This window comes from Caloenas nicobarica, chromosome 16 (assembly GCF_036013445.1).
Source record: "Caloenas nicobarica isolate bCalNic1 chromosome 16, bCalNic1.hap1, whole genome shotgun sequence".
NCBI classification, from domain to species: domain Eukaryota; kingdom Metazoa; phylum Chordata; class Aves; order Columbiformes; family Columbidae; genus Caloenas; species Caloenas nicobarica.
The window spans coordinates 11,493,201-11,509,633 of record NC_088260.1 but is presented as its reverse complement, the minus strand read 5'-3'; the positions used below and the strand labels follow the sequence as shown (position 1 = coordinate 11,509,633).

Here is a 16,433-nt window from a genome sequence, read left to right as displayed (position 1 = left end):
TACCCCTGACTTCTCTCTGCTACAATTATGCACCTTATTTCTAGACACCATTTATAGAGATTTGGCTTCCAGTTCCCAGGTCTCACTCTGCTGTTATTTGTTAGGTTAAGGAGAGGTCTGGTCTCCTAAATCTTTTCTCCGTTGCAGGCATTTGTCACGGCAATCAAGCCACTTCTGAGCCATCTTTTCAATAGGTCTAATAGATGCAATAAAATGGAATAGGCTTCCTTCCCATTTTGTGTAGTTTTCAGGTCATTCTTTATGGCTCGTTCTGAGCCTTTGTAATGTTCCAGGAGAAAGTGAGGACCCCAGGAGTGGTTTCAGAAATGCTGTCAGGAGTGAAGCCACAGCCCAGCCCCAATGGCTGGGACTGCGGGAGTGCATCCCGCACATGCTCTTCTGCCTCAAGCACAGTCTGTAAGAGCTTTAAGTCTTTTGGCTGATTCCTGGGTGTACCTTCTCTCCAAAAAAAAAACATTTTCTTTGAGTTTTAATTGCAGCCCACCATGTGGTGTTGATCTGTGGGACTCAATGCTAAGAGAGCCCAGAGCTTGGCCAGCTTCAGGGGAGGGTTTGGCGCTGCTGTGGATAAAGAGAATTATCTGCTGTACTGTGGTAAGAAGCAGCCATGGAAAGGTTGGTCAACAGTTGGTCTGGGGGCTCTAATCCAGCCTGTGGTGTGGAACAAGGTCATGGCAAATGCTGCATTAGGGCAGCGAGGGCTGCACGAGCCCTGCCGCCAGCAGAATCTTGGCCATCATTTGGAGATCTTCCCTTTGGAAAACAGGGATGGTGGATGCCCAGAACCAGCAGGGAGAATTTGCAGGTTCCACCAAAAGAGAGACAAAGGGATCCCAATGCCCTGCAGCTGAATTTGCAGCCCTGGGGGGAGGGATGGATCTGGATCCCTGCGCAGGAGGGAGCAATCTGTGGTCGCATCCCGAGCCCTGCTGCAGACCCGCGCATCTCCTGCATCCCCGTCGCATCCCTGCCGCCCTCAAAAGATCTGGCGACAGCTCCATCCCCTTTTCTCCCCTCGCTTACCCAGCATGGGGCAGCGGCTGCTGATGCGGCTCCATCCCGGCAAGCCTGGCCGGGGGCAGATTTGCAAGCGAGGCGGCGATCCCCTCAGCGTGGGCGCGCTCCCCCTCTCCCGGGAGCTCGCAGTCCGTGCAGGGAAGGTACTTGCTCCCAATTCAGCTAAATTACTATTGACTTGTGTTCTCTGCGCTTCACAAACATTGCATTCGGCCGTCGCCAGCGGGGCTGGCGGTATCCTGCCAGGGCTAACTTGGGAAACCAGCTGTGCTGGGCCGTTTTTTCCTGCTCTTTCCCATCGATCAAAGAATTAAATTGACAGATGGGGAATTTTGCGCGAGACGCAGGAAGGGGAAGGAATGACTTGTGGGTTTTTTTGTTGTTTTTTTTTATAGGAAGGATGGGATGGAAAGAGGGGATGCAGAGCTGCAGGGTGGGTGAATTTAGAGGTGTGTGGATGAAGGTCTGGCTTGTATTTTGGTTGTGAGAGCATTTCCAGCAAAACCCTATCACCTTTCCCAGGTTCCTCCGTTGACCCCCCAGCTGCTTTTTTACCTCTTGGCTGCAGGACAGACCCTCCACACTCCCCATCACCTCCCTGCCTTTTGAGCTCCATTTTTTCTCTTTTCTTCTTTTTCTTTTTAAATTTTTTTTTCCTGTAACTAATGCAAACACATGCCGTAGCCAGCGAGTAAAACCCGGCAGGATTAGCATGGCATCCGCAACCCTGCCACGTTCTAATCCCGTGGTAATCCCCCTCTCGGCCCACCCCCGCCGGCTTTGGCTATTGTTTAAAGGAAGCAAATGGGATCGTTAGCGGGCAAACCTTAACCAGCTTGGAGCAGCAGAACGGAAGGCGAACCAATTCGCTTCCCCACCCTCCTGGGGTTGCGGGTTTTTTTTTCCTCCCCTTTTCCTCCTTGTTAGGTGGATGGGGGGATGCTCCCAGTTCTCCCCAGCAGCGCTGTGGCCGAGATGGTGAATCTGGAGCTATTTGCCCCACCAGCCCCCTGCCCACGCCACAGGAGGGTGCACCCCACTGCTTAGGGGTGCTCCCCAAGCTCCCAGCACCCCGCATCCAGCATCCCGCATCCAGGATCCCGCATCCAGGATCCCGCATCCTGCATCCCCTCCACCCTGCAAGCCCCATCATCACCTCCATGCAGGCTTTCTGCAAGGGACACATTGGGGTCATGGCGAAGGGGTGGCAAGTGGGGGACACACTCTTCCCTGCTGTGGATTTGGGAGCTGAGACCACGTTTGATGCTGCTTCCAAGCCCTGAGAATGAGGCTGGGGGGGGAGTGGAAGCTGGGAGGGCAGAATTGCCGAGCTGGCACCTTCCTCCGGGGCGGGTTGTCCCTTGTCCCTTTGGGTGACTGAACTGAGAAGAGCCGCTGGAGGGTCCCAGGGTGGCACCTTGGGACCCCCCTCAGCTCCCCTGAGCTCAGCAGGGTGGGGGGCACCAGCACCCCCATCCCCTGCCCATCTCCACAGCCCGCAGCGGGGAGGGAGGTGAGTTCTGGCGCTCTGTCAAGGAATTAATTGAAAAATAAAATCATTAGATGGGAACTCCAGAAATGCAAAATTGTTGGGAGTTGCGGGGGAGGCGGGGGGGGGGGGGGGGTGTGAGCTTTTGTCAGGTTAATTTCTCCTGTATTGATGTTTTGTGACATTTACTTGTTGTTTATCTCCCGCAGCAGCTGTAATACTAAAAGAAAATGCACAGCTTGTTCCATTTATTTATTTTACACCTTTTCTTTAGTCCTATGGTATGTTTGTTTGTTTGAGAAACCCAGCGAGGCTTTTGATGTCTGAAAGCAGGATTTAAACAGCTGTTCTCCATGTGCTGCTCGCAAGCGAGAGCCGCTGGCTGGGGAGCGAACGGGGGGAGTGGGGGCTGTGCCGCGGCTCCTGCCGAGGGGCCACGTCGTGCCCGGCGGAGAGAAGATGACGCTGACATCGGGCTCAGCACAGGGACCAAATGGCTTTGTGACAAAGCCCCGGCACCAGTCAAGATGCTTGCTGTGGTGCTGGGATCCCCCGGGGAGGTTTCTCGCCCCCCTCCATGGGGAGGGATGTGTGCTGGGGGCTGTGCCCCATGGCGGTTTGGGGAGCGTGGCGATGCCGGGGAATCACAGGATGGTGCTGTTGGTGCGGGACAAGAGGAGTGACACAGAGACATCCCTGCCCCGCTGTCCTCGTGCCCTCAGCCATTGCCAGCCAAGGGGGGAGATGCCCTGTTGCGACAGGACAAGGGGTGATGGTTTTAAACTAAAGGAGGGGTGATTCAGGCCAGACATGAGGAAGAAATTGTTGCCCCTGAGGGTGGGGAGAGCCTGGCCCAGGTTGGCCAGAGAGGTGGTGGCTGAACCATCCCTGGAGACATCCCAGGCCAGGCTGGACGGGGCTCTGAGCAACCTGAGCTGGTGCAGATGTCCCTGCTCATGGCAGGGGGGGCACTGGGGGAGCTTTGAAAGTCCCTTCAACCAAAACCGTTCTGTGATTCTAGGGGTGAATTGGGGTCGGTGGGAAGGGTCAGTGTCACCAAGGAGCCCGTTTGGACTCTGGGGCCGTTTGCTTCCAGCAAAACCTCTGAACTGGCACACAGGTGGTGGGTACGGAGTGACACCTCCAGCCAGGGTGTCCTGCTGGTGGGGAGATATAAAAGATACCTGGGGGGGGGGGCTTTACCTAGGAAGGGGGTAAGGGGGGCTGGAGGCAGCAGGAGATGAGCTAAAGGCAGTTGTGCATGGGTCCAGCTTGTAATCTTTGCTTTTCTTCTTCTCCCGCATGCCCTTCACTACCACCCGGGACGGGTCAGACTCCCCAAAGAAGAGAAAACGCTCAGAGGTTTTGAATGAAATCCTGGAGCATCTGGAAGAGGAGGAGAACAACAAAGACGAGGCCATTTAGCAGCCGCCTGGCATCGGTGAGGTGGGTACCAGCACCGTGGGGCTGCGGTCAAAAAGCCTTGGGCTGCCGCAGGGTTGGCAGAGCAGGAGGAGGAGAAGGTGGGTTTGCAAAGGCTCTACAGATATAAGCTGGGGTCCCGCCTGGTGTCTGTCCTCACTGTCATCTGCAGGTTCATAGCCCTGGTCTCAGGGGGTATAGCTCAGATTTGGGCTCGGTTTAGGCTCCGTGTTGAACCAAGAGCTCGCACTGCTTGTGTTTCTGTCTGCTCCCCAGTGTGTTTGCTTTCCTGCAAGGGATGCCAGCAGAATTGCTGTTGCAGCAGAAATCGCTGCCGAGTCGTGAATTGGCCCTTGCTGTGGTTGGAGGAGAACAGATGGGCTGCCAAAAAAAAAAGAAAAAAAAAGCGCCTGTTTGGAGACCAACCTGCAGCTGCCACCATGAAACAGATAGTTTGGCAAAGGCTTTTTCCCTGCTACCACCCATGGTCTCCGCGGCGTCACTCCCTCCATGGGCACCGTTCACCCCAAGGTCTATTTTATGTCATCTTGAGTCCTCTTGAACTTCTTGGAGCAGCATCTCGAGGCTGCAGAGCATGGGTTTGCAGAGGTTGGCAGGAGGGAGCCAGGATTAAATAGCTCCCTGCGGTCAAACACCATGTGGGTCAGCCAGCCCCCCACCTCTTTTTGAGACCCCTGTAGCAAACCCTGTGTGGGTTCAAGGTCTCCTTTGTGTGTGTTTGTGGCCACGGTGGCAACCCTGGATTGCTGGTAGGAAACCTGTTCACCAGCCACAGCATCCGGAGAAGGGCAGTAAAAGCACTGGAGGGACTCCAGGGTCCCTTTGAACTGCGCTCTGCCCCCATTTTCCATCCACGGAAGGACTCGGCACCCACTTCCATGGTAACAAAACCCTGTCCTATGCTGGGAAAATCACAGAGGGCCAAGAGGGACAAGTGCACACTGGGTTGACAAATCCTTCATGCTGGGGAGAAAGTGCCCGCGGCGCTTTCTCCAGCAAGGCTGGATTTGCTCGACACCACTGAGGGAATGATTTTGACACCTTCCAGCTCCCATTTTCACAGCTGCAGAGATGACACTGGGTCCTAAATCTCATCCTAGGGGCCCCCTGGTTTTTGGGGTGCTACCAGTGCTGTTCTCGGCCCTGGGAAGCCGCCCCATGCTCGCTGGACTGTGTTTGTGTGCCTGATGCACGTTACTGCTGGAGAGGCTGTTTTCCTCTCAGCAGTACCTGCCCATTGCTACCCAATCGACCGAGCCGCAGGATGCTCATCGCCTTGCTTATTACCCGACTTCTGTTCGACCCTCAACACCGTTGGCTGCCTGAATAGTGAACACATCCAGGCCTGGAGCTGACCAATAACCCCACTAATAAATCCGCCTTTCCGGGGCCCTGAGGATGGAAGGGAAGGTGCTGCCGTGCCCGCAGGAGTAATCCGAGTTGGGTAAAAAACTGCCTGCTCCTGCCTGCAGCAGGCAGGGTTTGTGCTCCGTGTACAGGTGGGTAAACTGAGGCACAGCTGTCGGAGCTGTCACAGGGGGTGTCAGTGTGTCAGCCGAAGTGGCGCCGAGCTTTTTTTTTTTTTCCTTTTTTGTACTCAGCGTTGATGAGTGATGTTCCCGTTTCCATCCCTGCTCCATCTGCAGCTCCTTGTCTGCACTGGCATGAGGATTGGGACCTGTTGGTGGTCCTGGGGTCCCTGTGGGGACACGGGGCTTTAGGCTGGGTATTTAGAGTGGATCTTGGGAACAATTTCTTCCCGGAAAGGGCTGTCGGGCATTGGAACAGGCTGCCCAGGGCAGTGGTGGAGTCACCATCCCTGGAGGGGTTGAACAGACACAGAGATGAGGTTCTCAGGACATGGGGCAGTGCCAGGGGTGGGTTATGGTTGGACTCGATGATCTTGAGGGTCTTTTCCAAGCAAAACAATTCTGTGATTCTATCATTTCACCGAGGCTGGAGGAGCCGGCAGGTCCCTTCTAGGCACGTGTGTCACCCAGCACACGATTTAAGCGAAGCTTTGCAGCATTGCAGGTTGAGGTTGGACTTTCCTGGAGGGGGTTTTTTCCCTGTTTTTTTTTTTTTTTCCTTGTTTTTTTTTTTTCCCCTCTCCCTTCATTGTCTTTTGTGGTGGGGCAGGTTTCTTGCTGAGCGTCTCTGAGGTCTGCAGCGGCGACGAAAAGGATTAGCACAAGCAGAGCATGTAGGCTTTAGAGAACAGAGCAGAGTTTGGTTTCAACATCTAATTCAATTTGTTCTGCTGAGATTGAAATATGAAATGGTTGCCAGTCAAACGTTCAAAGGGGGGAGGAGGGAGGGAAGAAGAGAGGGAGCCTTCTCAAATTTAAATTTTAATGAAAATTAATTTAACCCTTTGATGTGTTTTAAAACATGTTATTTCCCGGGTTGGAAACAGGCTGGAAAACATTCATGAGGGTGGTTTGTTTTTTTTTTTTTTTCCACTGCACCTTCAAACATAATGAAGATTTTCTTTTTCCCTTAATGATACTTATCTTGTTGAGCAGTTTGACATTGGTTAATTTTTCAGGCAATTTGGTATCAAGGAAATCTGTTTGATGTGTGCGGAGGGCGGCTGTGTATGTGTATACAGATATATATATATATATATATATATATATATATGCCCGTACATTAATTATGGAAGTGCTGATCGCAGCTCTGGAGAACAGTTTGAGTTAATTTCTCCTCCTCAAGCAAATCCTTGACTTCTTTGTTACATATTGAGAATCCCACATATTGCACCCCTAAAATTACAGCAGGTTTAAGGTTAATTTTCTGAAAATGAGCATATACCTGCTAATTACCCTGAATTAAAATGAATGCCTAAGTAGTTCTGCAGGAGATTCATCACTCCCCACTGCCCTTTTTTTTTTTTCCCCAATCCGAAACAATCCTAATGATAAAATAATGCAAACTCTTCACTGTCCATGTTGTTAAACCTGGAAAATCGTCTCCCACTGGCCGTTCTTATGGTGCTTCTCCAGCTGAACAACATCGCAATACACTTATTTTGTTTGGGAGAGATAATAGTTTCTTTTAGCAGTAACTATTATCCAGAAAGGCTGTGTTTATAACAAACGATGGCACATTAATTGCGGTAATTGGGCGGTGATGAGCTGTAGCCCCAGTCCTGTCGCTTTGCTGGCCCTTGACACCGCAGGGCCGGTGTCACCGTGGGTCGGTGTCACCAGTCGGTCCCCTGGGCTGCCCTGTGCAGCTCTGGGTGCTTTTGGGGTGCGATGCTCCCCTGCTCGGGGTGTCCTTTTTGGGGTGGGCGCTTGTGCCCAGGCTGGGCCAGTGGCAGCGGGGACAAGCAGCTGCCACCACCCGTTGCTCTGCGGCAGGAGCTGGAGATACCAACCGTCCTACATTTACAATCATACAGGAGCAAAACCGATTCAAATTATTCAATTATGTCAAAATTCAGGAACCGAGAACCACGGGGGGCTGCCCGGGTTATTTCGGGCTCCAGCAGATGAGCCTTGGGGTTCTCTCTGGGCTTGTGCCAGGCGTGTTCGCACCATCAGAGACCTGAAACTGGAGTTTTTTGCCCTGTCCTGTCCCTGCAAACCCTGGGGTATGGTGCAGGGTCCCCGGGGGGGGAGCTGCAGACCCCCGGTTGAAGCCCCACACCTCTTTTGCCATGGTTTGATGGCTTTGTCCAGGGCGAGACCCCGGCGAGCGGGAGCGGTGACGGCTGCAGCTGTCCCCAGGCACCCGCCGTGTCCCCTCCCCGGGGCCGGCTCTGGAATTGGATTAGGATATTATTCAAATGCAGCTTTTTTACCGAATTAGAGGGTTAACGGGTTTTAATGTAAAACTAGCTCGACTTTGTTGCTGCCTGTTGCCAGAGGCCTGTGGGGGCTGTTATCTGTTTAAGGAGAGAACATCCAGCCGGCCACGGGTTTGCTGCGAGTCCCTCTGCTTCCAGGGCTCGATGTCTCGCCGAGCGATGCTCCCGCTGCTCCCGGAGCCCAGCCGTGCTCCCGTGCCCTCTGCATCGCTCACAGAGCTTTTGCAAGACTCTTCACCACAATCTGCGGGGTTTTTCTCGCAGGGACTCGGCGCAGGCACAGACGGGCAGGTCACGTTCTGCTCCGCCTGCTGTTTTTTTCCCCAGCTGCTGGCTTGAATTTTAAACTAAAGGAGGGGAGATTAAGGCTGGACATGAGGAAGGAATTGTTGCCCCTGAGGGTGGGGAGAGCCTGGCCCAGGTTGGCCAGAGAGGTGGTGGCTGAACCATCCCTGGAGACATCCCAGGCCAGGCTGGACGGGGCTCTGAGCAACCTGAGCTGGTGCAGATGTCCCTGCTCATGGCAGGGGGGGCACTGGGGGAGCTTTGAAGGTCCTTTCCAACCCAAACTGCTCTACAGTTCTATGAATTCCTGCTGCTTTATGTGTCCCTATCCCTCTGCCCAGCCATGGGTGGTTTCTTTTCATCACCATTGCGCTGGTCCTGCCTTAGATCGCAAATTTCAGCTCTTCTCGTCCCTTTAGCACCATTCTGCTGTTGCAAAGTCTTCCTCACTGGCGTGCCCCACGGCGCGGGGCTCTGGGAAGCGCCGAAGCACCCAGCAATCCTGTCTCTTAACAGCGAGCACCGCAGATGCCGTTTCCCAGCCCTTTGGCAGGGCTGTGGGAAGAGCTCACATCCCCCTGCACCATCCCTGCCGCTTCCCAGCCCCGGCGCTGCAGGTAGGAGCTCCAAGATCTCAAACCTTTCCTGCTGCCTGTTGCTGCTGGCGCCGTCCCCTTGGTCTCTTCTCCCAAGTAGCAAGTGATAGGACAAGAGGAAATGGCCTCAAGTTGCGCCAGGGGAGGTTTAGGTCGGATATTAGGAAAAAATTCTTCCCGGAAAGGGCTGTCGGGCACTGGAACAGGCAGCCCAGGGCAGTGGTGGAGTCACCATCCCTGGAGGTGTTTAAAAGGTGTTTAGATTAGGTTCTTAGGGACATGGTTTAGTACTAGAGTTAGGTTAGGTTATGGTTGGACTCGATGATCCTGAGGGTCTCTTCCAACCCAAATGATTCTATTCTATGATTCTCCCCGGCAGCTCTGCCACCTTTGCTGCTCTGCCTGCAGAGGCAATATGTGCGTTGTCTGTGTGTGCTTGAAGTTGTGTTCCTGCGCAAGATGTGGCGGGGAACACGCAGGAAGGGTTAGGGCTTGAAAAAAAACCCCCTCAGTGCTGCAGTTTCTGCTCCTTTGAGATGGAAGGAGCAGCACGGAGGCGGCCGTGCTGCTGGCGGAGCGATGCTGTCCCGCAGAGACCTTCTCTCACTGCCTCAGTTTCCCCATTTGCAGCCCTACAGGTGGAAGCAGCTGTGTGCAGTGCCCCTTCCTACATCCCTGCCAGCCATGCAGGTCTGTTGCCAGCTCCTCTTCTACCCGGCAGCCGAGGCTTTTCTGCAGCTCCTCATTGTCTCCTTTCCTCCCTCCACCAGCCCTTTGCAATTGCAAACCCCGTTTGCTTCTCCCCAGCCAGAGGATTAGCCAAGAGGTGCCGCTGCTGCTGCCCCACTATTTCCCCGCCTTGCGCAGAAACCTCCTTTCCCGTCCCTACAGCCAGCATTAAAATATTCCAATGGTGTCTAAGGGATCAGACGAGTTGCCGCTGGGTAACCGATTGCCACGGATCAGCCGGGCTCAGCCCCAGCCGAGGTGACTCCCTGCTGGTCCCCGTCATGGAAGAGGACAGCAGCAAAGTGGCATCACCCTGTGGGGGCGGTTTTGGGATGTAGCTGGAGATTTGCCTGGCATTTAGGGAGCATGAGCTTCTCCTTCATATTATGGTGCGTCTGGACCTTACTCCAGGTCCCACTATGACCAGTGTTTGGCACCACCACCCTCCAGCTCCCACCACCACCTTCCTCGCCGGGAAATCGAGCCGGAGAGCGAGGAAGCAACGTGCAGCTTTCCTTTCCCCGGAGCGCGGCTGCGTGTGACCGAGACACGCTGTCTCCTGTTTTCCCTAAATATATGCATTGGAGAGGGCGAGAAATCGCAGGGCTTGAGATTTCAGACGTAGCCGTTCATGAATAATAATCAGGCTCAGTAATTCGCGGTAAATAGGTATCCAAATTGGCTAATAGGGGAGGCTTTCGCCCCAAACTGGAGCTGGGAGGAGAGGCAGAATATTGACAGAGGTTGGCTGCGGCGGGTGCATGCACAGTGGGACCTTAGTTGGTGACATTGGGAAGCGATGCCAGTGGGGAGAAGGGATGAGGACGACACCAGAGAAGGGACAGTGTCCCCTCCCCTGCCTCAGACCTGCAAAGCAGGTGTCACCATGTCCCCACATGTGACGTCCCCGGCAAAGCTGCCAGGACAGCAATTGCACGTGGTGCTGCCTGTCACAGGGAAAGTAAGAGCAGGGACACAAGAGGGGTATCAGGAGAGGCGATGTGAGGGAAAAAGAATTTTTTTCTTCATTTTCACTCAACTAAAAAGCAGATTTTGCTTTGTCTGCTGCTTAGTTTTCTCCTGTGCGAGCCCCCGGCCCCCCCTGCTCCCGAGTCCTCCCTTCCCATAGATCACCTGCTGCTTCCCCACAAGTTCCTCTAGCAGCATCTCAATGTGATGTTAGATGAAGTTAAGATAAAGAATAAAATAAAAAAAAAAGGAAGAGCCCCTCTGCAGAGCTGGGTCTGTGATTTCGGCTGTTTAAATACACAGATAGAAGCTCTGAATGCTGGAGCGGGAGGAAGAACGCTTCTCCGGGTGCCAGGCAGGGCTTCACGGCTGTTAAATGACTTTTTAAATTGAGGAGAAACCTACGGCCGCTTTTACAGTCCCCTCAGCTCCCGTATATAGGGCAGCGCCATGGCTGGAGAGCAGCCCGATGTTCCAGCCCCGCTGTCCTGCAGCGAGGAATCGTGATGGATTCAAAATAAATCATAAAGGCGATTTTTCCTTGTGCCCTTCTATCACCCCCTCTCCTCCCTGTGCCGCTGGACTGAGGACACTGGCAAAATTTAGTGCACTGGGTGGCATGGAGCAAACCAACCTTTTTTTTTTTTTTTTTTCCCCTGTGACTTGGTTTATTTAAATGTGTTGGGAAGTGGTTTTTGGGGTGTGCAGTGTCATTCCCTGGGGTATGACGGGTGCTCGAGATGCCCCAGCAGCTGCAGCACGGCGGAGCTTGTGTCCCTTCATCCCTTCCCTACAGCTTAAACCATCCCTTACAGCCCAAAACCGGAGGTGGGGTTTAGCAGGTGGAATGAGGACGGCTTTATCAGCCACGAGAGATGGAGAGAAAATCGTGCTCCTGCCTCTCCTGTGTTTGCTGACTGGAAATCTTTTCAGAGTTAAAGTGTAGTCGGTGTCAGCAGCAGGTGCTGATGGGGCTGGAGAAGCGCTCGGGTGCTGCCCTCTGCCCAGTCTGAAGGTTTTCTACTCCATCAACTTATGAATCAAACCCCAAAATGCAAAATAAAGCTTCGCCCAAAACACCACAAGGGATTTCTGTCCCAGCCATACACCAAGTGTCCCATCATCCATACCCCTGCCTTTGTGGGATCCCCCCTGCCCTGATAAACCCAGCAGCAAAGCCCAGGCTTAACCTCAGGCTCATCCCTCCTGCTGAGCCTCAGCAAAGCTGAGCTCTGCTGAGCCCCACGCTGGAGACTTAGTGTAAGGCCGGGGCCAAGATCTCTTGTGGCGCTTTTGGATTTTCCATTTTGTGCTCTGATTTCTAAGCCGATGAAGTAGAAAAACCTCGGAATTTCTTTTCTCCCCCAGGCTCATGGTGCTGGTGGTTCCGAAGGCTCCAGAACACCTGATGGGGAGGCAGGGACGGGCAGGAGCTGGTTTAATTTCATTTTCAGCCGAACCCAGCCCGGTGTGTCAGCCTGGGCTAAAAACATCCCGGGAAACAGGAGGATGGAGTGTCCCAGCAGTGGTTTGAAGCCCGTGTCAGAAGTGACACCAGGCTGCGGCAGGATCGACAGGACAGGCTCATCGCCCCCCAGGCAGCTGCAAACCAGAGCAGGGGCTTCACCCATCAGAAGTTTGGGCTGAAAAATGAAAACTGGGAAGTCGTTGTGGTTTTTTTTTTTTTTAATTATAAAAAACCAAACAACCCCGCTCTGTGTTTCAGCTGCTGTGCCTGGAGCCCCAGGTGCCCGGCGGCAAGTGCGGCTGCGGGAGGCGAGGGATGGTGACAGCAGGCAGGGGGACGGGCAGGGGGACAGCAGGCAGGAGCCTCGGACTTCGTTAGGATTCAACCGCAAGATCTCTCCCTTCTCTCTGATGGCTGAGTGTGATTGACACTTACAAATTACCCAGCCAAAAGTGTCGAGTCTTTGACCCCTGAGTAACATCTTTGGCAAGCCTGAGATTTGCCAGCATTTTGTCATCTAATTACTACAAATCCCTTGAAAATTCACTGGCTGGTGAATTTTTAATGCGGGACAATTTCAATGTGATGCATCGCCCAGCTGGGCACACGCGCGCGTGCTCCGTCCCTCTTCCCCCGCCACCTCTTCTCCTTCCCTTTCTTCTCCTCTTTCTCTCCTTTTTTTCCTCTGGTTCCTCCCCCCATCCCGTTTCTTACCTCCCTCCTGCCTGTGTGTGTCCATATTCATGGGACACATCCCAATATCATCCCCAGGATGGAGCTGGGCATGTCGTGTCCCCCCCAGTCCCATGCTTGAGTCCATCTCGTCTCACGGTGGTGACAGGGAGCTGTTATGTGGCATTAATTTATTTTTTTTCCCATCTTCTCAGGTGATAGATGGAGAAGGAGAAGCCTCCTCTGGGGACTCAGTAGCCAGCACACTTGTTGCCGGTGAAGTCCGCTCATCCTGGGAACCCAAGGGCTGATTTATTCCGCGTGTCCAGGTCTTGGTTATTCCTGGCTTTTTAAATAGACCTCGAATTTGGAGCAAGAGGAAGAGCTCCTGTCTGCCGGCAGCTCCTGCCCGAGGATCTTCTCTTAAATTCGGGCAGGAATGCGAGTTCCCTCAGCTCAGAAACCACCCAGCCTTGTGGCACAGAAACTTGGGGAGGTGGACGCTTCCCTGCTGGCCCCAGCGACTCTGGCAAAATACTCGTAATATCTGAATTAAATGATAATTACTGTACATTAAAAATCACATGTATATTTTTTAAGAGTTTTCCAAACTGAGTCACATCTCAGGTTTCTTTGGATTTGTTTGTTTAACACATATTTGCTGCAGCGAGGTAGGTTTTTTTGGTGCGATAGGGAGATAAGCGTATTTTAGGAGGGAAGCCTGGGGTTTGCTGCGTTCGGCTTTGTGCCTGTGTCATTTCTGTCCCCGCTCTCAGGCAATCGCCTCCCGTCTCTCCCTTCCTGGCTTTCAAAGGAAAAGAGGCTTTGCTTTTCAACCAGGGTACCGCTTTACATATGTACGCAGCTGATAAAGTATTTTCACTTCGCCCCTTTCCCCTCTGGGAATCGCTGTCTTACGGCAAAACTGTTTTGTCTGACAAGGGCTGCAACAGATTACACGTGTTGGCTGCAAACACAGGGCCTTTTTTTTTCCTTTTTGTCTTTTTTTTTTTTTCTTTTTCTTTTTGAGAACCGCATACCTTTAAAAAAATTAAATCTCTATCTCTGCACGGCCATGGTGAGTTCTGCCTTTGGCCTCATGTTCCCAGGAGCGGCCCCGTGGTCATATCTGCTTGTGGCATCAGCCCTCCTGGGGCGACATGTCTCTCTTAGTTGTGTGTCCGGATTGTTTTTTCTCCCATGAGCTTAAGTTGAGCCTGAATCCACAAAAATGCTGAGGCCGAGCACTTCGGTTGGTCTGGCCTGGGTTCTGGCTGCGGTTTGGGGTGGGTTTTTTTGGGATCCCTCGGCATCAGCATCCGCGGAGATCGGCGGGATGTGGATGAGCGATGCCCTCGTGCTGCTGAGGACCAAGCGCCGAGTTTCACAGCGGCAACTGCAGCAGGGACCACATGTGATGGACTCGGGGGCTCGGGGACATCTGGGACACCCCTTTCCAAATATGAGCCGTAGATTTCTCTCATCTCCCCTACCTGGGAGCCAGCTGGGAAAGGTGTGGGCTCTGCTTTTCAAACCGGTTTTTCAGGCATTAAAAGGAAAACCTGGAAATCCTCGGTGGCTCTAGGAGAGGGGCAGAACCAGGAAAGCCTTGGCCAGGAAAGGGATCTGTCCCCTGGCTCCATCTCTCAAGCTGCCCCTTCCAGAAATGTCCCTTGTCCTCCCAGCAGGACACGGACACCGGAGGGGAAGGGCTTGGAGAAGGTGATTTTAGGCACCAAGGATCAAGGGAACACCAGGATTCACTGATGTTTCACCGTTCAAAAGCTGTACATCATGCCTAGATTTCAGAGGAGGAAAACGAGGACTCTGAGCAATGTTTTAGAGAGGACACCCAACGCTGGATGGGCCTGAGGGTGCTTTGGAGGAGAGGAGCTGCTGGTGCTGCGGCGGGCTGCAGCCGCTGCCCATCGCTCACTCATCCAGGCAGCACCTCACACGTTTTAAAGGGAAAATACAAGACGTTTAGCAATGTGTGTGAAGAATTCAGGTACGTCACTGTAGGTGGAAGGCAGCTCAGGAGAAAGCTGTCCTCCAGGAGGGACATTGGCTGGGAGGTGACATCTGAAACGGGGAACCCAAACTAGATGCCATGGAGAAGTGATTTATCTCCAAGCAAACTGAACCCAGAAGCTCGTCCTTTTGCGCCGGGTGTCGCGTGTCGCAGGGAGCCCAGAGTCGCACCAGGGTGCCTGGAAGGGACTCGTGGCTCTCCCTGTGCCACCAGTGATGGACACCGGTCCTGCCTGGTCCCACAGACCTCTGGTGACCCCAGCATTGGGCAGATGTCAGACCTGGCTGCCATCTGTGAGTTGTGTCACCCCTGGGGATGCTCAAACCCAGGGAAAAGCTGTGGATGCCTCAAGTGTTGCTGAACTCATGGTGGTTTCTGGGGGAGCAGGTCCCACCAGCAGCACCGTGTGACTCCAGGCTGAGGTCACCGTCCCTCTGGGTACCCCTGGATCCACATTTTCCTGCCTGGGGATGCCCAGAAGGGATGAGAAGCCTGACCAGCTCTTTTCCAAGTTAGTGCTCTCTCTTGTTTTTCCCCCATTTCCACATCTTCGCTCATGAAATCCCATTGCAGCAACAGGTCCAGGGAATACTTTGCTTTTCCCAGTTGTTTGTAGAGGTAATTAATTTGGCTCTCTCAGCCAAAACCTGACACCGCTGCACCGAGCGAAGGGGCCCACGGCGTTGACAGGGAATGGATGGAGAGAACCACAGGTGGAAAATACGCAGAGCAAACCATACAGGAGTTTAATCATTCCTCACCATTCAGGTTTGGGGACGTCCTTTTTGGTGCCTTTTGGTGCCTTTTCCAGCTTCTCCGTGCTCTGCTTGAGCTGAGGACAGATGCTGCGTCCTCTCTCACAGCTCTGGTTTATACCATTACACAGCAATCATAAAATAGAATTATAGAATCATAGAATCATTTTGGTTGGAAAAGACCCTCAAGATGATCGGGTCCAACCATTAACCCATCCCTGGCACTAACCCATGTCCCTAAGAACCACACCGTTTAAACCCCTCCAGGGATGGTGACTCAAATTATCATGATCCTGCTCAGTCTTCTTCCCAGTCTTCCCATCTTTTCCCAATAATTTCTGACCTTCAGCCTCCCGTTACTTCACCCTGCTCCTGTTTCTTACAGAGCCAATTCCGGTGTCCTGGAGATGCTCCCGAGCACTCCATAAACCCCTGATCTGGTCACACCGCCATGCCTGGTAACTAAGAAGTAATTAGTGCCGCTTGCTACAGCGAGTAAAACTCAAATGTCAAACAGCAAAGCTATTGAGACCTGTTTTTACTGCACGTTTGCAGCCAAAGTCCGTGTGTGTGTGTGTGTGCGCTGGAATTTGGGGGGGATGAATCTGGCCCCAAAGCTCTGCATGAAGTCCCTTCCCCTGGCCGTGCTGCCGACCCGGCAGCTCGTTCCCTGCTCCCTGCCTCAGTTTCCCCTCCATCGCCTCTGTAAAGGACCCACCATACCTTACACGGGGAAAACCACGGAGGGGCCAGACCCAAGGCAGAGATGGGTAAGGAGGGCTCAGCAGCCAGGGAAAACTTTCTTCTTCAATTTAGATCTCAAACATCAGATAAGCCGTGATGAGCTGAAGGGCTGTCCCTGCGCTGGTGCCCACCCAAGCGCTCCCACACCCCCAAACCTGTGTGCTTGAGGCTACAGGCAGGTTTTTGGGGAGCAGGCAGGGGTGCAGGCAGCTTGGCCGTGTTTTTATTCTGTATTTTTGTACCACTTTTTGAGAAGTATTGGTAAAGAGTTTGCTTTTATATATATATTTGTGCACCCACCTGCTTCCCGTCCCTGCACTGAGCAGGAAAGGGAGAGAGTGAGAGAAAGCGGAGGGAAAGGACATGTCAAATCAATCATATTTAAACAAAAGCCTCTTC

The 16,433-nt window shown here is 53.1% G+C and overlaps 1 protein-coding gene across 1 annotated transcript in view; it reads left to right on the top strand.

Annotated features, from left to right (window-relative positions):
- RBM19 (RNA binding motif protein 19) overlaps window positions 1–13,114 on the top strand; it is a 64,212-nt gene extending 51,098 nt beyond the window's left edge. Inside the window, exons 24-25 of the mRNA XM_065646267.1 lie at window positions 3,861–3,973; window positions 12,719–13,114. Of these exons, the coding sequence (XP_065502339.1) occupies window positions 3,861–3,952 (92 nt within the window). The 3' untranslated portion in view covers window positions 3,953–3,973; window positions 12,719–13,114. The remainder of the gene's footprint in view (window positions 1–3,860; window positions 3,974–12,718) is intronic.
- Window positions 13,115–16,433: the final 3,319 nt, after the last annotated feature.